Source organism: Coregonus clupeaformis, unplaced genomic scaffold (genome assembly GCF_020615455.1).
Source record: "Coregonus clupeaformis isolate EN_2021a unplaced genomic scaffold, ASM2061545v1 scaf0822, whole genome shotgun sequence".
Taxonomy (NCBI): domain Eukaryota; kingdom Metazoa; phylum Chordata; class Actinopteri; order Salmoniformes; family Salmonidae; genus Coregonus; species Coregonus clupeaformis.
Window position 1 is genome coordinate 163,565 of NW_025534277.1, and position 23,340 is coordinate 186,904.

Sequence of the window (23,340 nt, forward strand, 5' to 3'; positions counted from 1 at the left end):
GATTCGTAGTGATGGAGGATCATTTGATTTCCAGGTTTTAAGTAGAAAGTAACCCTCCAACTCTAAAGGATGGCCCACCCTAGGGCGGTGGCGGTCGTGACATTTCGGTAATTGACCGTTAATTAACATAAACACATTTAGCATCTCCTGGCTTCCACGCACAGCCTACAAGCCACTGATGCAGACCTTTGGAACATCTACATTTTAAGTCTAATAAATCCATGTAATGTAGCTTACACCATCACAATAAATCCATTATTTATTATAGACAGGTCTAATGAAAGATGATATGAAGAAAATGTAGTCTATTTCAGAAGAACAGAATAACATATTCTGAGTTGTCCTTATGTTAGGTCCTGATCTGGCTATGCCATGTGGCTGTGGGCTACACTAGTTCATTTAGCAGACAAGATTTTCTTAGAATTCCGTGGCATTATTTTATATTATTTTATAGTATTGTAACGACCCGGTATTGTGTTCTGTGTTCGTGGGTGTGTTATCGTTCTCATGGGTGCTAGCAGGGGTTAAATATGCCAGGACAGATGGAAAGGTTGGGGGGGTATGATGGGTATGATGGGTAATCCCGCGGGGTTTTGGAATGCTTAAATAGGGGTTACGGTCTCATCTCTCTCTCTTCTGTTCGGGACCCTTAACTTGACATGTTATATTTGTGTACGTTCGAGGTTTAGCGGCGTGGGCTGTGGCCTGAACAATAGCCCATTCAGGAATAAACCTGTGTTCTGCCTGTAAACCTGGTGCCCGTCTCTCTTTTACTTTATGACCCAGCTGGGTCATTACATTGGTGTCAGAAGTGCTTTCGAACGACGGGATAGATCGAGATTAGGCGAGTTAGCTGTTTCAGTATAGGCCGTGGTTGGCTTTAGCGTGTCTCGCATCTACGGTCATGATGATCGGGGCGAGGCGGAAAATTAAGGAAGAGTCGGACGAAGTGTCCGTTGTGGGCTCGGGTGTACCCGGTCGGGAGGGTCAGGCGACGACGGCTGTAGAAGAGCTGGAGAGCCACATGGCGGAAGTTAAATTGTCAGTCAGCAAGATGGCAGAACGGGCGGGTTTTCCTTCATACCGCTCGACCAGAACAGACGTCACAGCGACGGAGATATCGACGTCACTGCGTGCGGAAATGGCTGGGCCTCCTTATGTAAACAGAGATGGCAGCGCCCTATTGCCATTAGCCACGGTAGCGGCTAAACTTCCAAAGTTCAATGGACAAGGTAAATGGGACGTTTTTTTCACTCAATTCGAGTTGTTGGCTAGAGCCGGGAGGTGGTCTGACGAGACGAAAGGGTTACAGCTTGCCCTGAGCCTGGCAGAGGAGGCGTCGGAATGCCTGCTAACGCTAGCCCCGGACGAGAGGGGCGACTACGGTGCGCTAGTGGAGGCATTGGGGGGCACGTTTGGCAGCGATGCACAGCCCAACATGCTGCGGATTGAACTGAGTAACAAAAAGAGACTTCAGGGGGGAATCATTAAAGGCGTTGGCAAGTGATATTCTGAGCCTGACCAGGCGGGCTTATGCAACTATGCCGATTGGGGTGCAAGACGAGCTGGCACGGGACAGTTTTATTAGAGCGCTCTCCCCACCGAACTGGGTAAGCATGTTCAGATGTCGGACCCAGCATCTCTGCGGGCTGCAGTGGAGATAGCCAGGAAGAGGGAGCTGATCTGGGGTGAGGGAGTGAGTGGAGGTTGCCAGTCAACCAGAGGTGAGAGCAGCGGCGGCCGGGTGCCGGGGGTCACCAAACCAGAGTGGGTCGACGAGTTGGGCGGGTTAGTCAAGACCGCTTCGCTTGTCATTGAGAGGGGCTCCAGACAACATCGCAGTGTCAGCTCAACTCCCTTTGTCTGCTGGGGTTGTGGCCAGCCTGGCCACATTCAGCGGGAGTGTGGCAGATTCTCCAGTCACCAGGGAAATGACAGCGGGTTCTCGCGCAGGGGGCAGCGCGGGCCCACCCCCCCGCCCCCGAACCCACAGTAAGCAGAAGAGGTACCCAGCAGCGCAGGCAAGAGGGTGGGGACCTGCTTCCCCAGGGTGTAGCTGCCACCGTGTTTCCTAGTCCGGTAGTTGTGGTGGGACGTACCACCATTGGGGACTTCTGCAATGTCATCGTCAAGGTAGAGGGGGTGGAATGTTTGGCCCTGGTCGGACACGGAGCTCTACAGTAACCCTGGTGAGACCAGACATACTACCTGTTGGGGTGCGGGTGGAGCCGACCCTTGTCCAGCTACGGACTGTCACGGGGGAGCTAGTCCCCATGTTAGGGAAGTGTCGGTTGTCTGTGACTGTGGGGGGGAGAACTGTGGGGTGTCCGGTGTGGGTAGCAGCGGTACAGGACCCCTGTATACTGGGAATGGACTTTTTGAAAAACTGTGGGGCTCAGTTGGACTTAGCTTCGGGCACTTTGAGGCTGTCGGGGGGGCCCACAGTGGGAATGTCGCCTTCGGGAGGGCCAGCAGGGGGCAGGGCTGTCCCTCAGTCTTCCTCAAAGCTTGCCGAAACTCCACTGGTCGTCCCGGCTGCTCCCTTGGTCGTTGTGCCATCCCAGCAGCTGTCTCCGGCGGCAACAACCTTCACTCCCCATAATGGTGCAAGCACAGGCAGCCCAGTAGCCCAAAACACACTGGCTCCTTCACCCCATCAGCCCGACGGGGGGAAGGAGGAAGTTATCGACGCCGTTGAGGCTGTGTGGCTGAAAAACTGTCAAGGTCTGGATGAGAGACAACAGAGACAGTTAAAGCAGCTGCTGTTTGACTTTAAAGATAGCTTCGCTTGGGGGGAAGATGAGGTAGGGCAAACGCACCTGGTTCAGCACGACATCGACACTGGGGACACCCAACCCATTAAAATTCGGCCCTGTCGCATTCCCCTTGCCAAGAGGGAAGCAGCAGCCACAGCTATTGCTGACATGTTGCGGGCTGATTTCATTGAGCCATCAGATAGCCCATGGTCTGCGCCGGTCGTCATGGTGCCTAAGAAAGGGGGTAAACGTAGGTTTTGTGCGGACTACAGGGGCCTAAATTCCGTCACCACTAAAGACTCTTACCCCATACCGAGGATCGATGAGTCGCTAGACCACGTCAGAGGGTCCTCGTGGTTCTCCTCCCTTGATCTGCGCAGTGGCTACTGGCAGGTGCCCCTCTCGCCAGGGGCATGTGAAAAAACGGCCTTCTCCACGGATAGGGGCCATTGGCAGTTCAAGGTGCTGTGCTTCGGGCTTTGTAATGCTCCTGCCACCTTTGAGAGGCTCATGGACAGAGTGCTGGCGGGGGTTCCGAGAGACGAGTGTGTCGTGTACCTAGACGACATATTGGTGCACGGCACATCGTTTGAGGGGGCACTGGGGGCACTTAGGCGAGTGTTGGAGAGGATCTCGGGGGCGGGGCTAAAATTACACCCGGAAAAGTGCCATTTCATGCAAAGGGAGGTGGCGTTCCTGAGTCATCAGCTGGGTGGTGAGGGCATCAGCACGATGCCAGACAAAGTGGAGGCTGTGAGGGAGTGGCCAATTCCAAGGGGAAAAAAAGAGGTTAAGAGGTTCCTGGGTCTGGCATCCTACTATCATAGGTTTGTGAAAGGGTTTGCGGGGATAGCAGCTCCTTTGAACCACCTTCTCAAGAAGGACACTGTTTTTCAGTGGACCGAAGAGCACCAGCGGGCGTTTGAGGCCCTCAAACGTGCCCTGGTGGAGGCCCCTGTCCTGTCCTCACCAGACCCAAACCGTCCATTTATCCTGGACACCGACGCAAGCAATGAGGGTTTGGGGGCTGTGCTGGCTCAGCGTGGTTCTGACGGGGAGCACATAGTAGCTTATTACAGCAGAACTTATGATAAGGATGAAAAACGCTACTGCGTGACAAGGAGAGAGCTTTTGGCTGTCGTGGCAGCAGTACGCCATTTCAAGTACTACCTGGGGGGCCTGCCATTTGTGGTGCGGACGGATCACTCCGCCCTGCAGTGGCTTCTCTCCTTCAAGGAGCCAGAGGGTCAGATCGCCCGCTGGTTGGAGGAGCTGCAACCCTACGACTTCCAGGTGGAGCACAGGGCCGGCCTTCGCCACAGCAATGCAGACGCCTTGTCCCGCCGCCCGTGTGCTGAGGACGGCTGTGGGTACTGCGCCAAACGGGTGGAGCGAGAGAGGGAACTGTGCATGGAGGAGGGAGTCACCGCCACGGTGAGTCAGCTGAGGGTGACAGAGTGCCGGGAGCTTGAGGCTGTGGATGTCGGGTAGTGGAGGCGTCGCCAGGAGGAGAACGCAGAGCTGCGTCCTGTTCTGGGGTGGGTGGAAGAGAGAAGACGACCGCCGTGGGGGGAAGTAGCCCCTCTATCACCAGTCACCAAAGGACTGTGGGCTAAATTCTCAGTCCTTAGAGTGGCTGAGGGAGTGCTCCAGAGGGGGTGGAAAAAGCCAGCTACTGAAGAAATTACATGGCAGGTAGTGATGCCCAAAAGGCTGCAAGGGAGCGTGTTACAGCAGCTTCACGGGGGAGTAGGCGCAGGGGGGATGTGGAGGACTTTTGCAGGCAGTGCGACGAGTGTGCTGCTAAGAAAGGACCTCCAGGTCAGTCACACCCCTCCTACAACAATTCCCAGTAGGGGAGCCCATGGAGAGACTGGGGGTAGACATAGTTGGACCGTTTCCAATCACAGACAGCGGTAACAGGTGGATTCTAACTGCTATGGACTACTTCACCAAGTGGCCAGAGGCTTACGCTCTCCCAGACCAGGAGGCAGAAACAGTAGCTGATGCGTTGGTAGGGGGAATAATCAGTCGGTTTGGGGTGCCACAGTCTATACACAGCGACCAGGGGAGAAACTTTGAGTCACGGGTGTTCTCAGAGTTCTACTCCTCTTCACCCCCAGAGTGATGGGCTGGTGGAAAGATTTAACAGAACATTAGCACAACAGCTGGCTATCGTTATCTCAAAACACCAGAGAGATTGGGACACCCACTTACCGTTTATTCTTATGGCATGTAGGTCGGCTGTTCAAGAATCGACTGCGTGCTCCCCAGCGCTACTAATGTTAGGTCGTGAGTTGCGCACCCCAGCCGAACTGACGTTTGGCCACCCTCCTGATAACGACGACGCGGTTTTGCCTGGCCCGAACTATGTTTGTCGTCTGCAGAACCGGTTAGAAGCGGCTCACACCTTCGCAAGAGAGCAACTCGAGAACGCAGGAATGCGCCAAAAGCGCCACTATGACTCACGCGCTAAGGGGATGCACTTTGGAGCGGGAGAACGCGTGTGGCTTCACAACCCCACACGCAAGAAGGGGCGGTGCCCAAAGCTGGACAGTGCCTGGGTGGGGCCGTGTCTGGTGATAGAGAGAGTGGGGGAGGTGACGTACCGGGTGGAGGTTCCCCACGGAGCAGGAAGGTGGTGGTCCACCGGGACCGATTGGCGCCCCTACAGAGGGAGGAAAACGGTAGGGAATGGAAGTGAGGACTCTGATGTGAGCACACGGGGACAGTCTAGCGAGGAGACTCTAGCGCAACCTGAGCCTGGGGCGGGGGCTGCCTCTTCGGAGGGCGCTGGAAATGACATTGGGGCAGATGAGTGTTCTGGGGGTCCACCGGTGAGAGTCAAGGGGAGACACAAGAGACTGATGCGACCTCCGGGTCGTTTTAAGGATTTTGTTTTGTAACCCTAGGGGCTAGGGTTTAGAAAGGGGGGGGCTATGTAACGACCCGGTATTGTGTTCTGTGTTCGTGGGTGTGTTATCGTTCTCATGGGTGCTAGCAGGGGTTAAATATGCCAGGACAGATGGAAAGGTTGGGCTATATGTTTTGATTTTTTATACATTCTATGGCTGCATGATGCGACTCTTATGATGATTTGAAAAACGTTTCATGAAAGGCATGAGCTCTGCTTTGTTTATTGCGCAGGCTGCACACACTTCATCAGTCTCTCATTCACAATTTGCCTCGAATTTCCCGGCGGCATCCCCTTTGTGTGGCCATAATCCCCCTAAAAACATCCATGACTTTTGCGGCCAATGGCTGTTGTGCCCTTGGCCCGGAGTGCTGCGTTGTGCCCTTCTCCCTGAGTGCTGCACGCTCCGAAGCACCTCTCATCACATGGCTCTCCATCATCGGGTCTTTCTCACAGGCTACAAGTGAAGAAAGACACTTCGGGGACGCAACTTCACGTGTCCTTATCCAATTCCAAGGTGCATATTGAAGACATTGGAAGAACTGTCCACATTTACTTTTCATCAGCCAACAAGATGAGTAGGCCTAACGAACAGCAAAAGCACTAGCCTATGTCAATCTACTATCCCCCATAGTACAAAAGTTGACCTATTCTATTCTGTGCGAGAAATAAATATTCCAAACATAGTCTGGGACAGTTGTTGGATGCGATAGATCCCAAATTAATACAACCACTAGCATCAAAAAAACTTTAAGCAATGAGCCTGACGCAACAGATGAGAACGTTTCGCTTAAAATGTTGATAAACTATTAGGCTATTTCTTCACATTATAAGCACAGCAATGCGCACACGGCAGTAGGCTATAAGCATGAATGTTCCATTAGCAGGAAAACAGCATTCTCAAAAGTGACCACAAATGTGATTATGCATGTAATGCTTTTATTATAAAGGTGCAGTTTTTATGGTGAAAATGATCTTCCCAAACTTGAAACTCACTCGCTGCGTATGTATGCAAGTTAGGCTCTACACCCATTGTAAAGCGGATTAATGTGGTTGATTTTAAGAAAATATTTGGCCACTATAGTTGTGATACAAACCTTATCAGAACATATAGGCCTATGGGCTAGGCTACATGAAGTGTGTGACTATGATCGGAAAAGTTGCAAAAAAAGCATGTGCTGTTTGCCTTAAGCTGGGCATCATTCACAAGTGATAGGCTAATATTGTCACCCATCACAGTATTCTTTATTTAATCTTGTCTTGAAACAGGGGCAGGGGGGGGAAATACATGTCATCTATGCATATAAATAGCGAATGGAGGACACTTTTCCTGTGGTTCATTTTCATGCCAGCCAGGTAGGCTATACTCCTGTTGTAAAGAGAAGCAATGTGCTTAATATTAGGAAACTTGATAAATAAATAAATATAGTAGGCCTAGCCTATAGAAAGCTGATGGGATCCTCCTCTTTTTAATAGAGGCCATCACTCTGTTTTCTCACACAATTGCATAGCCTATAGAAATGTTGCGCAACATGAGTTTATGGGCTCTCATTAAGTATTTGATTAGATTTTAGATCACATTTGCATTGATGTCAGAGTGATTAGAGGAACAATAGAGTGCTGAGTACCAGGCAGTTAGCTAGTTTGGTAGGCTACTAATGACCAAGCCTAATTACCGTGACTAAAAGGTCACATGGAATTTGACTGCCATCATGACTTGTGACCGCCGGTGTTGCGGTAATACGGTCACTGTAACAGCCCTAGTCCACCCCATTGGGTATCTCACCGCCCCCTCATATGCCATGTCTTGAAATATGCAGATAGACAGATTAAAAGTAAATGTACATTGTAAAACGTCTAACTTTTGGACTTTATAGCACTCCGAGAAGACATTAACTATTGAGTCCTTGTTATTTTTACACTGAAGACATGACTCTGACGTTGTGCTGTAGAATTTGGGAATTTTGTTAGTTTGTACTGGATCAAGCGTACATTTTCGTTAACTGTAATTTTGTTAGTTCTGTTACAACACTCCCTCCATCTTGTGCCAACATCAGTTATTTTTAGTCTCGATTCCAGTAGTTTATATTTGTTTCTAATTGATTGTCAGTTGGATCGGCTCTCTGTCTCTGCAAGATGTTGTATATCTTCCCTATCATATGAGTGTATTTTTCTGAGTCAAATAGGATGTCCAAAAGATTTCAGGTCGAAATTTCGTGATATAAAACGTATAAGTTGCATATATTTGAAAATGTCTACATTGGTCTGTCCAAAATTGCTTTTTAATTCTGTCATGGACATAATTGTATTTCCTGTTACCAAGTCATTAACGGTTTCTATGCCTTTAGTGTTCCATGAGGACCAATCTATCAGGGAATTCTGAAAAGCTATCCAAGGATTGTTCCATAGGGGTGTGTTTTCAGGGAGTGATATTGGTTCTGTAGAATACGTTTCATTTTCTTCCATATTTTTATAGTTTTCTTAACAATGATGCTGTTAACGTTCTTAACTTTATCCTTTGAAAATATATTCAGGGGATGAGCATTCGCCTCTTCAATATGTACCCATTGTTCCTTTTTAGTGCATTAACATTATGTTGCAAGTAAAAGCCTTGGTTGGCGAGTTGATACAATTCCAAATATAAGTTTTATTTGCCCATATGAAGTCTGTTATGGCCAAGTATACTTTTTATATGTTGAGTCCATTTTAATGAGTAACCCTAACCCTAACCCTAACCCTAACCCCTAACCCTAATGTGAAAACAGTGTAATATACTATAATTTATAGTACTGTAGCATATTACATTCAAATGGCAATTTTGAAACATCAAAATGTAGGATATTTTTGCTATTGGATTAACTAGTTGTTAAAATAACTAAATTGAGAAGACATCATTATGTTTTGTTTTGGTGATTAAATCAATGTTCTCATGGTATTTCACAGTAAACTTATATTTTGGATCAATGGTTGTGTGGTGAAATATGTCTTCAAACAAAATGAATGTACAATATGAGATGTTTTAAGTGTTACCGGTTTGGCGTTTTGTACTAAGAGTTAAAAAAATTAACCACATACATGTCAAAATAGCACCAAAGCGATTGAAAAAGAATATATTTTATATCTTTAATATCATAAACCCCTAACCCCTGACCCTAACTCTAACTTACCGAGCTACTGGGTTCAAATGTCTTGGAGGCCATCCGGACGCTGGCACTGACAGAGAGACAGACACACAGAGAGAGATTGAGAGGAGAGAGAGAGAGAGACAAAGTTGGAGAAAACAAAAAGATAATTGATCATCAAACACAACAGCCATGATGTAGCAAGGATCACAGTTGGAGTGGGTGCTACCCGACCAGAACCCAACGGGCCCCGACATTATACATCGAGTTAGGGCCGGGTAGGGCCTGTTTTTTCATGAATAACTAGTTTAGTTTAGTTTATTAATTCAACCATTTTAAAAACAAGCTCACATAGAACTTGACATACAGTGGGGAAAAAAAGTATTTAGTCAGCCACCAATTGTGCAAGTTCTCCCACTTAAAAAGATGAGAGAGGCCTGTAATTTTCATCATATGTACACGTCAACTATGACAGACAAAATGAGAAAAAAAAATATCCAGAAAATCACATTGTAGGATTTTTAATGAATTTATTTGCAAATTATGGTGGAAAATAAGTATTTGGTCAATAACAAAAGTTTCTCAATACTTTGTTATATACCCTTTGTTGGCAATGACACAGGTCAAATGTTTTCTGTAAGTCTTCACAAGGTTTTCACACACTGTTGCTGGTATTTTGGCCCATTCCTCCATGCAGATCTCCTCTAGAGCAGTGATGTTTTGGGGCTGTCGCTGGGCAACACAGACTTTCAACTCCCTCCAAAGATTTTCTATGGGGTTGAGATCTGGAGACTGGCTAGGCCACTCCAGGACCTTGAAATGCTTCTTACGAAGCCACTCCTTCGTTGCCCGGGCGGTGTGTTTGGGATCATTGTCATGCTGAAAGACCCAGCCACGTTTCATCTTCAATGCCCTTGCTGATGGAAGGAGGTTTTCACTCAAAATCTCACAATACATGGCCCCATTCATTCTTTCCTTTACACAGATCAGTCGTCCTGGTCCCTTTGCAGAAAAACAGCCCCAAAGCATGATGTTTCCACCCCCATCCTTCACAGTAGGTATGGTGTTCTTTGGATGCAACTCAGCGTTCTTTGTCCTCAAAGTTCTATTTTGGTTTCATTTGACCATATGACATTCTCCCAATCCTCTTCTGGATCATCCAAATGCACTCTAGCAAACTTCAGACGGGCCTGGACATGTACTGGCTTAAGCAGGGGGACACGTCTCGCACTGCAGGATTTGAGTCCCTGGCGGCGTAGTGTGTTACTGATGGTAGGCTTTGTTACATTGGTCCCAGCTCTCTGCAGGTCATTCACTAGGTCCCCCCGTGTGGTTCTGGGATTTTTGCTCACCGTTCTTGTGATCATTTTGACCCCACGGGGTGAGATCATGCGTGGAGCCCCAGATCAAGGGAGATTATCAGTGGTCTTGTATGTCTTCCATTTCCTAATAATTGCTCCCACAGTTGATTTCTTCTAACCAAGCTGCTTACCTATTGCAGATTCAGTCTTCCCAGCCTGGTGCAGGTCTACAATTTTGTTTCTGGTGTCCTTTGACAGCTCTTTGGTCTTGGCCATAGTGGAGTTTGGAGTGTGACTGTTTGAGGTTGTGGACAGGTGTCTTTTATACTGATAACAAGTTCAAACAGGTGCCATTAATACAGGTAACGAGTGGAGGACAGAGGAGCCTCTTAAAGAAGAAGTTACAGGTCTGTGAGAGCCAGAAATCTTGCTTGTTTGTAGGTGACCAAATACTTATTTTCCACCATAATTTGCAAATAAATTCATTAAAAATCCTACAATGTGATTTTCTGGAGGAAAAACTATTCTCAATTTGTCGGTCATAGTTGACGTGTACCTATGATGAAAATTACAGGCCTCTCTCATCTTTTTAAGTGGGAGAACTTGCACAATTGGTGGCTGACTAAATACTTTTTTTCCCCACTGTACAGGCACATGAGTACAATCATTGAGGATAACACAGAGTAAAGTCTGGGATTTATTTCCATTGTGGTCCTCTTGAGACAAGATGGCTGGGCAAGATGGAACAGGGCTGAACACAGTATGACAGAGAGATGATACAACATAAAAACAAAGAAGAAGAACATCTATCTCATCATTGCAGTTACATTATGGGGGACATTTAAATGGGCACAGAAGACATCAAACAGTTTTTTACTTCATTTTTAAAGCTGCCCAGAGAGACGTCGTTTTTTTATGGGCAGAGGCAACACTTTCCACTCCGAGGCTCCAGTATGCAAGAAAGTACCTTTCCCAGCATTACTCCCGAACCTGTACAAGCACACATTAGCAACACCTGATCTGGTAATCCCTAACATGGGGAAAGTAATCAGTCAGATATCTGGGCGCAGAACCATAAATACTCCTGTAAACCAAACCCAGTCTAATCTGCGTACGGGCAGGGCTCGGGTATGGTCCCATGGGGGGCCATTATGAAAAATGTATGCACTCACTAACTGTAAGTCGCTCTGGATAAGAGCGTCTGCTAAATCACTAAATTGATCACTAACATTTTGAAGCTGAGCCATTTGCTCATCGAGTTGACCCTGGGAGAACTGCAAACTGTTCTTCAGGCCCTGACCTCTCTGGACAGCCACAAACCTCAAGGAAACCACTCTAGATTGATAGGCAGCTAACAGTTACAACTAGGCTAGCTGCTACGCCAAGCAGCTCCTCATATACGGCCTTGGTCGGCAGGATCACTGGACAGAGAGTAGCGTTCCCAGCAACTGATGCCAACCACGTCACTGGACAGAGAGTAGCGTTCCCAGCAACTGATGCCAACCACGTCACAGGACAGAGAGTAGCGTTCCCAGCAACTGATGCCAACCACGTCACTGGACAGAGAGTAGCGTTCCCAGCAACTGATGCCAACCACGTCACTGGACAGAGAGTAGCGTTCCCAGCAACTGATGCCAACCACGTCACTGGACAGAGAGTAGCGTTCCCAGCAACTGATGCCAACCACGTCACTGGACAGAGAGTAGCGTTCCCAGCAACTGATGCCAACCACGTCACAGGACAGAGAGTAGCGTTCCCAGCAACTGATGCCAACCACGTCACAGGACAGAGAGTAGCGTTCCCAGCAACTGATGCCAACCACGTCACGGGATCCAAACTCAAAAGGTAGCTAACTAGTAACCAAACTTTTTCAGAGACTTTCAAATCTTTCCAAAACAACAAACCGAGCTCTCCCTCATTCCGCGTTCAACAGGAAGTGACGACATGCACATGATGTCCATTAGTTCCGAATCTTTCAGAATACCTCAAACATGGCCTTAAATTTGACAAAAGCAATCAGGCATGGGTAGGGAGTGGCCTGAATATCATGGGCATGGGTAGGGAGGGGCCTGAATATCATGGGCATGGGTAGGGAGGGAGGGGCCTGAATATCATGGGCATGGGTAGGGAGGGGCCTGAATATCATGGGCATGGGTAGGGGAGGGGCCTGAATATCACGGGCATGGGTGGGAGGGGCCTGAATATCGTGGGCATGGGTAGGGAGGGGCCTGAATATCATGGGCATGGGGAGGGAGGGGCCTGAATATCATGGGCATGGGGAGGGAGGGGCCTGAATATCATGGGCATGGGTAGGGAGGGGCCTGAATATCATGGGCATGGGGAGGGAGGGGCCTGAATATCATGGGCATAGGTAGGGAGGGGCCTGAATATCATGGGCATGGGTAGGGGAGGGGCCTGAATATCATGGGCATGGGTGAGGGGAGGGGCCTGAATATCATGGGCATGGGTAGGGGAGGGAGGGGGCCTGAATATCATGGGCATGGGTAGGGAGGGAGGGGCCTGAATATCATGGGCATGGGTAGGGAGGGAGGGGCCTGAATATCATGGGCATGGGTAGGGAGGAGGGGCCTGAATATCATGGGCATGGGTAGGGAGGGAGGGGCCTGAATATCATGGGCATGGGTAGGGAGGGGCCTGAATATCATGGGCATGGGTAGGGAGGGGCCTGAATATCATGGGCATGGGTAGGGAGGGGCCTGAATATCATGGGCATGGGTAGGGAGGGAGGGGCCTGAATATCATGGGCATAGGGTAGGGGAGGGAGGGGCCTGAATATCATGGGCATGGGTAGGGAGGGGCCTGAATATCATGGGCATAGGTAGGGAGGGAGGGGCCTGAATATCATGGGCATGGGTAGGGAGGGAGGGGCCTGAATATCATGGGCATGGGTAGGGAGGGGCCTGAATATCATGGGCATGGGTAGGGAGTGGCCTGAATATCATGGGCATGGGTAGGGAGGGGGCCTGAATATCATGGGCATGGGTAGGGGGGGCCCGGAATATCATGGGCATGGGTAGGGGGGAGGGGCCTGAATATCATGGGCATGGGTAGGGAGGGGCCTGAATATCATGGGCATGGGTAGGGAGGGGGCCTGAATATCATGGGCATGGGTAGGGAGGGGGCCTGAATATCATGGGCATGGGTAGGGAGTGGCCTGAATATCATGGGCATAGGTAGGGAGGGAGGGGCCTGAATATCATGGGCATGGGTAGGGAGGGGCCTGAATATCAAGGGCATGGGTAGGGAGGGAGGGGCCTGAATATCAAGGGCATGGGTAGGTAGGGAGGGGCCTGAATATCATGGGCATGGGTAGGGAGGGAGGGCCTGAATATCATGGGCATGGGTAGGGAGGGGCCTGAATATCATGGGCATGGGTAGGGAGGGAGGGGCCTGAATATCATGGGCATAGGTAGGGAGGGAGGGGCCTGAATATCATGGGCATGGGTAGGGAGTGGCCTGAATATCATGGGCATGGGTAGGGAGGGGCCTGAATATCATGGGCATAGGTAGGGAGGGGCCTGAATATCATGGGCATGGGTAGGGAGGGGCCTGAATATCATGGGCATGGGTAGGGCTTAAGATTCATGCCCGTGCAGAGCTCTAATGTGTGTGTGTGGTGTGGGGGGGTGGTGGGTGGGGGGGGTGTGGTGGTGGTGTTGTGTGGGTGGTGTTGGTGGGTGTATGGTGGTTTGTGGTGTGGTGTGGTGGTGGTGTGTGTGGTGGGTGTGGGGTGGTGATGGTGTTGGGGTGTTTGGTGTATGGTGTGGTGTATGGTGTGGTGTATGGTGTGGTGTATGCGTTACCTCCTCTGTAAAGGCATGCTTTCCTCCTCTTTCTTCCTCAGCATCTGTGGACAGACAGAGTGTGTGTCAGCGAGGACAGACTGTGTGTGTGTGTGTGTGTGTGTGTGTGTGTGTGTGTGTGTGTGTGTGTGTCAGTGAGGACAGACTGTGTGTGTGTGTGTGTGTGTGTGTGTGTGTGTGTGTGTGTGTGTGTGTGTGTGTGTGTGTGTGTGTGTGTGTGTGTGTGTGTGTGTCAGTGAGGACAGAGAGTGTTTGTATTAGTGATGGTAAAGACAGTGGTAGTACCAGAACATCGGATTTTCTGCCGGAATAACTGAATCACTGGATATTAACATCGGATTGCAACTAGCTAGCCACAACCGAATGGATGTTGCTGTTGGCTAATCACCACTGCCCCCGAAGCAAGCACCAGTTAGCCTTGAGCTAGCCTCGAGCCAGGCCCATATCCCGGCTATCTACCTCTCTGTCTACCGGACGGGAGTACCCAGCTAACTAGTTACTTGCTATTAGCCACCGTTAGCGTTTTTTCACCATTGTCCGTGACCTGCACTACCTACCAGCCAGCTCTAGCCTGGACTATTTTCGGCCAGTCTGCACTGTCTGCACAGCGCGTTATCGACCCAGAACATATCGTTTTTTCTGCCGGAATCACTGAATCACTGGACATTTTAACTCCGGATCATCGCAACAAGCTAGCTGCAACCAAATGGATGTTGTTGTTGGCTAATCAGCCTTGAGCTAGCCTCAAGTCAGGCCTATCTCCCGGCTATCTACCTCTCTGTCAACCGGACGGGACCTCCTAGAGTCAACACGGAGCCCCGCCGATCCATCACGACTGGTCTGCCGACGTAATCGTCTGTGGTTTCAACAGGCTTCCCGTTGCGACGACCACGAAGATCCATCTGCTAGCCCCGGCCCGCTAGCACACGCAAACAACAGCCGTGCTTCCTGCTAGCCTGTGCTGTAGCACCAATTCGAACTGCTCTCGGCGGACTCACATATTGCTGTTCACTGGACCTTATGATCACTCAGCTGATGCCTGCTGGACTGTTCCTTTACACGGTACCCTGTCCTGTTTATCTGTTTAGCCTCAGCCCAAACTTTCATCGCCATTACCAGTTGTTGTCTTAGCTCTCTCGAATAACACCTGTGATTGCTTTATGCCTCTCTCCCATGTCAATATGCCTTGCCTATTGCTGTTCCAGTTAGTTGTTATTATATAATTTCACTGTAAAGCCCCAAATCCCTCTCAAACTGCCTCAAATAGCTCCTTTGTTTCACCCCCCATACACGCGGAGACCAGCTCAATCCGTGACTCCAGTGATGCTATCTCTTTCATTGTTACCCAACGCTTAGGTTTACCTCCACTGTACTCATATCCTTCCATATCCTTGTCTGTACATAATGCCCTGAATCTATTCTACAACGCCCGGAAATCTGCCCCTTTTCTCTGTACCCAACGCACTAGAAGACCAGTTCTTAAAGCCTTTAGCCGTATCCTTATTCTAGTCCTCCTCTGTTCCTCTGGTGATGTAGAGGTTAACCCAGGCCCTGCAGCCCCCAGTATCACTCCTGCTCCCCAGGCACTATCATTTGTTGACTTCTGTAACCGTAAAAGCATTGTTTTTTTGCATATTAACATCAGAAGCATCCTCTCTTAGTTTGAGTTATTCACTGCGTTAGCACACTCCGCCAACCCTGATGTTCTAGCAGTGTCTCAATCCTGGCTTAGGAAGGCCACCAAAAATTCAGAAATGTCCATCCCCAACTACAACATTTTCCGTCTAGATAGAACTGCCAAAGAGGGTGGAGTTGCGATCTAATGTAGAGATAGCCTGCAGAGCTCTATCATACTATCCAGGTCTGTGCCCAAACAGTTTGAGCTCCTACTTCTAAAAATCCAAATTTCCAGAAATAAGTCTCTCACTGTTGCCGCTTGCTACAGACGCCCCTCAGCCCTCAGCTGTGCCCTGGACACCATATGTGAATTGATTGCTCCCCATCTATCCTCAGAGTTCGTACTGCTTGGTGACCTAAACTGGGATATGCTTAACACCCCGGCCATCCTACAATCCAAACTAGATGCCCTCAATCTCACACAAATTATCAAGGAACCTACCAGGTACAACCCTAAATCCGTAAACATGAGCACCCTTATAGATATCATCCTGACTAACTTACCCTCTAAATACACCTCCACTGTCTTCAACAAGGATCTCAGCGATCACTGCCTTATTGCCTGTGTCTGTAACGGGTCCGCGGTCAAACGACCACCCCTCATCACTGTCAAACGCTCGCTAAAACACTTTAGCGAGCAGGCCTTCCTAATTGACCTGGCCCAGGTATCCTGGATGGATATCGATCTCATTCCGTCAGTAGAGGATGCCTGGTTGTTCTTTAAAAGTGCCTTCCTCTCAATCTTAAATAAGCATGCCCCATTCAAAAAATTCAGAACTAAGAACAGATATAGCCCCTGGTTCTCCTCAGACTTGACTGCCCTTGACCAGCACAAAAACATCCTGTGGCGTACTGCATTAGCATCGAATAGCCCCTGCGATATGCACCTTTTCAGGGAAGTTAGGAACCAATATACACAAGCAGTTAGGAAAGCAAAGGCTAGCTTTTTCAAACAGAAATTTGCATCCTGTAGCACTAACTCCAAAAACTTTTGGGACACTGTAAAGTCCATGGAGAATAAGAGCACCTCCTCCCAGCTGCCCACTGCACTGAGGCTAGGAAACACTATCACCACCGATAAATCTGCAATAATCGAGAATTTCAACAAGCATTTTGCTACGGCTGGCCATGCTTTCCACCTGGCTACCACTATCCCGGTCACCAGCTCTGCACCCTCCGCTGCAATCTTGCCCATGCCCCCCTCCGCTTCTCCTTTACACAAATTCAGACAGCTGATGTTCTGAAAGAGCTGCAAAATCTGGAACCCTACAAATCATCTGGGCTAGATAATCTGGACCCTTTCTTTCTAAAATTAGCCGCCGAAATTGTCGCAACCCCTATTACTAGCCTGTTCAACCTCTCTTTCGTAACGTCTGAGAACCCCAAAGATTGGAAAGCTGCCGCGGTCATCCCTCTCTTCAAAGGGGGTGACACTCTAGATCCAAACTGTTACAGACCTATATCCATCCTGCCCTGCCTTTCGAAAGTATTTGAAAGCCAAGTTAACAAACAGATCACCGACCATTTCGAATCCCACCGTACATTCTCCGCTATGCATCTGGTTTCCAAGCTGGTCATGGGTGCACCTCAGCCACGCTCAAGGTCCTAAACGATATTATAACCGCGATTGATAATAGACAGTACTGTGCAGCCGTCTTCATCAACCTGGCCAAGGCTTTCGACTCTGTCAACCACTGCATTCTTATTGGCAGACTAAATAGACTTGGTTTCTCAAATGACTGCCTCGCCTGGTTCACCAACTACTTCTCAGATAGAGTTCAATGTGTCAAATCGGAGGGCCTGTTGTCTGGACCTATGGCAGTCTCTATGGGGGTGCCACAGGGTTCAATTCTTGGGCCGACTCTTTTCTCTGTGTATATCAATGATGTCGCTCTTGCTGCTGGTGATTCTCAGATCCACCTCTACGCAAACGACACCATTTTGTATACATCTGGCCCTTCATTGGACACTGTGTTAACAAACGAGCTTCAATGCCATACAACACTCCTTCCGTAGCCTCCAACTGCTCTTAAACGCTAGTAAAACTAAATGCATACTCTTCAATCGAACGCTGCTGGCACCCGCCCACCCGACTAGAATCACTACTCTGGACGGGTCTGACCTAGAGTATGTGGACAACTACAAATACCTAGGTGTCTGATTAGACTGTAAACTCTCCTTCCAGACTTACATTAAGCATCTCCAATCCAAAGTTAAATCTAGAATCAGCTTCCTATTTCGCAACAAAGCCTTCTTCACTCATGCTGCCAAACATGCCCTCGTAAAACTGACTATCCTACCGATCCTTGACTTCGGCGATGTCATTTACAAAATAGCCTCCAACACTCTACTCAGCAAATTGGATGTAGTCTATCACAGTGCCATCCGTTTTGTCACCAAAGCCCCATATACTACCCACCACTGTGACCTGTACGCTCTTGTTGGCTGGTCTCACTACATATTCGTCGCCAAACCCACTGGCTCCAGGCCATCTATAAATCACTGCTAGGCAAATCCCTCCTTATCTTAGCTCATTGGTCACCATAGCAACACCCACCCGTAGTATGCGCTCCAGCAGGTATATCTCACTGGTCATCCCCAAAGCCAACACCTCCTTTGGCCGCCATTCCTTCCAGTTCTCTGCTGCCAATGACTGGAACGAACTGCAAAAATCTCTGAAGCTGGAGACTCTTACCTCCCTCACTAACTTTAAGCATCAGTTGTCAGAGCACCTTACCGATCACTGCACCTGTACACAGCCCATCTGAAATTAGCCCACCCAACTACCTCATCCCCATATTGTTATTTATTTTGCTCATTTGCACCCCAGTGTCTCTATTTGCACATCATCTCTTGCAAATCTATCATTCCAGTGTTAATACTAATTGTAATTATTTTGCACTATGGCCTATTTATTGCCTTACCTCCATAACCTGCTACATTTGCACACACTGTATATACCTTTTCTGTTGTATTTTTGACTGTATGTTTTGTTTTACCCCATATGTAACTCTGTGTTGTTGTTTTTATCGCACTGCTTTGCTTTATCTTGGCCAGGTCGCAGTTGTAAATGAGAACTTGTTCTCAACTGGCTTCTTACCTGGTTAAATAAAGGTTAAATAAAAATGAAAATAAAAAATAACCTCCACTGATAAGAGTTGACATTAGAACAGCACCATCTTTATCAACGATTAGGTTAACCATATCCACTACATTATAAGGTATGAACCCAGTGTTTACTCTAAACCCTACCATACAGGGTGTGTACCTAGTGTTAACTCTAACCCCTACAATACAGTGTGTGTACCTAGTGTTAACTATAACACTAACCCCACAAATGTCCATCTAACTCTTCAGTTTCAATCTCACTCTACTCTACAGTTCTAAACTCCCTCTAACTCTACAGTTCTAAACTCCCTCTAACTCTCCAGTTCTAAACTCCCTCTAATTCTATTCTACATTTCTAAACTCCCTCTAACTCTCCTTTACAGTTCTAAACTCCCTCTAACTCTCCAGTTCTAAACTCCCTCTAACTCTACAGTTCTAAACTCCCCCTAACTCTACAGTTCTAAACTCCCTCTAACTCTACAGTTCTAAACTCCCTCTAACTCTCCAGTTCTAAACTCCCTCTAACTCTCCAGTTCTAAACTCCCTCTAACTCTCCAGTTCTAAACTCCCTCTAACTCTCCAGTTCTAAACTCCCTCTAACTCTCCAGTTCTAAACTCCCTCTAACTCTCCAGTTCTAAACTCCCTCTAACTCTCCAGTTCTAAACTCCCTCTAACTCTACAGTTCTAAACTCCCTCTAATTCTATTCTACAGTTCTAAACTCCCTCTAACTCTCCAGTTCTAAACTCCCTCTAACTCTACAGTTCTAAACTCCCTCTAACTCTCCAGTTCTAAACTCCCTCTAACTCTACAGTTCTAAACTCCCTCTAACTCTCCAGTTCTAAACTCCCTCTAACTCTCCAGTTCTAAACTCCCTCTAACTCTACAGTTCTAAACTCCCTCTAACTCTACAGTTCTAAACTCCCTCTAACTCTACAGTTCTAAACTCCCTCTAACTCTACAGTTCTAAACTCCCTCTAACTCTACAGTTCTAAACTCCCTCTAACTCTACAGTTCTAAACTCCCTCTAACTCTACAGTTCTAAACTCCCTCTAACTCTCCAGTTCTAAACTCCCTCTAACTCTCCAGTTCTAAACTCCCTCTAACTCTCCAGTTCTAAACTCCCTCTAACTCTACAGTTCTAAACTCCCTCTAACTCTCCAGTTCTAAACTCCCTCTAACTCTCCAGTTCTAAACTCCCTCTAACTCTCCAGTTCTAAACTCCCTCTAACTCTCCAGTTCTAAACTCCCTCTAACTCTCCAGTTCTAAACTCCCTCTAACTCTCCAGTTCTAAACTCCCTCTAACTCTCCAGTTCTAAACTCCCTCTAACTCTCCAGTTCTAAACTCCCTCTAACTCTACAGTTCTAAACTCCCTCTAACTCTACAGTTCTAAACTCCCTCTAACTCTACAGTTCTAAACTCCCTCTAACTCTCCAGTTCTAAACTCCCTCTAACTCTACAGTTCTAAACTCCCTCTAACTCTCCAGTTCTAAACTCCCTCTAACTCTCCAGTTCTAAACTCCCTCTAACTCTACAGTTCTAAACTCCCTCTAACTCTCCAGTTCTAAACTCCCTCCAACGCTACTCTACAGTTCTAAACTCCCTCTAACTCTACAGTTCTAAACTCCCTCTAACTCTACAGTTCTAAACTCCCTCTAACTCTACAGTTCTAAACTCCCTCTAACTACTCTACAGTTCTAAACTCCCTCTAACTCTCTCAGTTCTAAACTCCCTCTAACTCTCCAGTTCTAAACTCCCTCTAACTCTACAGTTCTAAACTCCCTCTAACTCTCCAGTTCTAAACTCCCTCTAACTCTCCAGTTCTAAACTCCCTCTAACTCTCCAGTTCTAAACTCCCTCTAACTCTCCAGTTCTAAACTCCCTCTAACTCTCCAGTTCTAAACTCCCTCTAATTATATTCTACAGTTCTAAACTCCCTCTAACTCTACAGTTCTAAACTCCCTCTAACTCTACAGTTCTAAACTCCCTCTAACTCTACAGTTCTAAACTCCCTCTAACTCTCCAGTTCTAAACTCCCTCTAACTCTCCAGTTCTAAACTCCCTCTAACTCTACAGTTCTAAACTCCCTCTAACTCTCCAGTTCTAAACTCCCTCTAACTCTACAGTTCTAAACTCCCTCTAACTCTACAGTTCTAAACTCCCTCCAACGCTACAGTTCTAAACTCCCTCCAACGCTACTCTACAGTTCTAAACTCCCTCTAACTCTCCAGTTCTAAACTCCCTCTAATTCTATTCTACATTTCTAAACTCCCTCTAACTCTCCAGTTCTAAACTCCCTCTAACTCTACAGTTCTAAACTCCCTCTAACTCTACAGTTCTAAACTCCCTCTAACTCTACAGTTCTAAACTCCCTCTAACTCTCCAGTTCTAAACTCCCTTTAACTCTACAGTTCTAAACTCCCTCTAACTCTCCAGTTCTAAACTCCCTCTAACTCTCCAGTTCTAAACTCCCTCTAACTCTCCAGTTCTAAACTCCCTCTAACTCTCCAGTTCTAAACTCCCTCTAACTCTACAGTTCTAAACTCCCTCTAACTCTCCAGTTCTAAACTCCCTCTAACTCTCCAGTTCTAAACTCCCTCTAACTCTCCAGTTCTAAACTCCCTCTAACTCTCCAGTTCTAAACTCCCTCTAACTCTACAGTTCTAAACTCCCTCTAACTCTACAGTTCTAAACTCCCTCTAACTCTACAGTTCTAAACTCCCTCTAACTCTCCAGTTCTAAACTCCCTCTAACTCTACAGTTCTAAACTCCCTCTAACTCTACAGTTCTAAACTCCCTCCAACGCTACTCTACAGTTCTAAACTCCCTCTAACTCTACAGTTCTAAACTCCCTCCAACGCTACTCTCCAGTTCTAAACTCCCTCTAATTCTATTCTACATTTCTAAACTCCCTCTAACTCTCCAGTTCTAAACTCCCTCTAACTCTACAGTTCTAAACTCCCTCTAACTCTACAGTTCTAAACTCCCTCTAACTCTCCAGTTCTAAACTCCCTTTAACTCTACAGTTCTAAACTCCCTCTAACTCTCCAGTTCTAAACTCCCTTTAACTCTCCAGTTCTAAACTCCCTCTAATTATATTCTCCAGTTCTAAACTCCCTCTAACTCTACAGTTCTAAACTCCCTCTAACTCTCCAGTTCTAAACTCCCTCTAACTCTCCAGTTCTAAACTCCCTCTAACTCTCCAGTTCTAAACTCCCTTTAACTCTCCAGTTCTAAACTCCCTCTAACTCTCCAGTTCTAAACTCCCTCTAACTCTCCAGTTCTAAACTCCCTCTAACTCTACAGTTCTAAACTCCCTCTAACTCTCCAGTTCTAAACTCCCTCTAACTCTCCAGTTCTAAACTCCCTCCAACGCTACTCTACAGTTCTAAACTCCCTCCAACGCTACTTTTCAGTTCTAAACTCCCTCTAACTCTACAGTTCTAAACTCCCTCTAACTCTACAGTTCTAAACTCCCTCCAACGCTACTCTACAGTTCTAAACTCCCTCTAACTCTCCAGTTCTAAACTCCCTCTAACTCTCCAGTTCTAAACTCCCTCTAACTCTCCAGTTCTAAACTCCCTCTAACTCTCCAGTTCTAAACTCCCTCTAACTCTCCAGTTCTAAACTCCCTCTAACTCTACAGTTCTAAACTCCCTCTAACTCTACAGTTCTAAACTCCCTCTAACTCTACAGTTCTAAACTCCCTCTAACTCTACAGTTCTAAACTCCCTCTAACTCTCCAGTTCTAAACTCCCTCCAACTCTACAGTTCTAAACTCCCTCTAACTCTACAGTTCTAAACTCCCTCTAACTCTACAGTTCTAAACTCCCTCTAACTCTCCAGTTCTAAACTCCCTCTAACTCTCCAGTTCTAAACTCCCTCTAACTCTCCAGTTCTAAACTCCCTCTAACTCTCCAGTTCTAAACTCCCTCTAACTCTACAGTTCTAAACTCCCTCTAACTCTCCAGTTCTAAACTCCCTCTAACTCTACAGTTCTAAACTCCCTCTAACTCTCCAGTTCTAAACTCCCTCTAACTCTACAGTTCTAAACTCCCTCTAACTCTACAGTTCTAAACTCCCTCTAACTCTACAGTTCTAAACTCCCTCTAACTCTACAGTTCTAAACTCCCTCTAACTCTCCAGTTCTAAACTCCCTCTAACTCTCCAGTTCTAAACTCCCTCTAACTCTCCAGTTCTAAACTCCCTCTAACTCTCCAGTTCTAAACTCCCTCTAACTCTACAGTTCTAAACTCCCTCTAACTCTACAGTTCTAAACTCCCTCCAACGCTACTCTACAGTTCTAAACTCCCTCTAACTCTCCAGTTCTAAACTCCCTCTAATTCTATTCTACATTTCTAAACTCCCTCTAACTCTCCAGTTCTAAACTCCCTCTAACTCTACATTTCTAAACTCCCTCTAACTCTCCAGTTCTAAACTCCCTCTAACTCTCCAGTTCTAAACTCCCTCTAACTCTCCAGTTCTAAACTCCCTCTAACTCTACAGTTCTAAACTCCCTCTAACTCTCCAGTTCTAAACTCCCTCTAACTCTCCAGTTCTAAACTCCCTCTAACTCTCCAGTTCTAAACTCCCTCTAACTCTCCAGTTCTAAACTCCCTCTAACTCTCCAGTTCTAA

General features: G+C 47.3%; 1 protein-coding gene across 1 annotated transcript in view; it reads right to left on the reverse strand.

Annotated features, from left to right (window-relative positions):
* LOC121560360 (ladinin-1) overlaps positions 1 to 23,340 on the reverse strand; it is a 104,785-nt gene that overhangs the window by 53,413 nt on the left and 28,032 nt on the right. Inside the window, exons 5-6 of the mRNA XM_045216846.1 lie at positions 13,918 to 13,961; positions 8,838 to 8,883 (exon numbers count right to left, since the gene is read on the reverse strand). Coding sequence (XP_045072781.1) covers positions 8,838 to 8,883; positions 13,918 to 13,961 — 90 coding nt within the window. The remainder of the gene's footprint in view (positions 1 to 8,837; positions 8,884 to 13,917; positions 13,962 to 23,340) is intronic.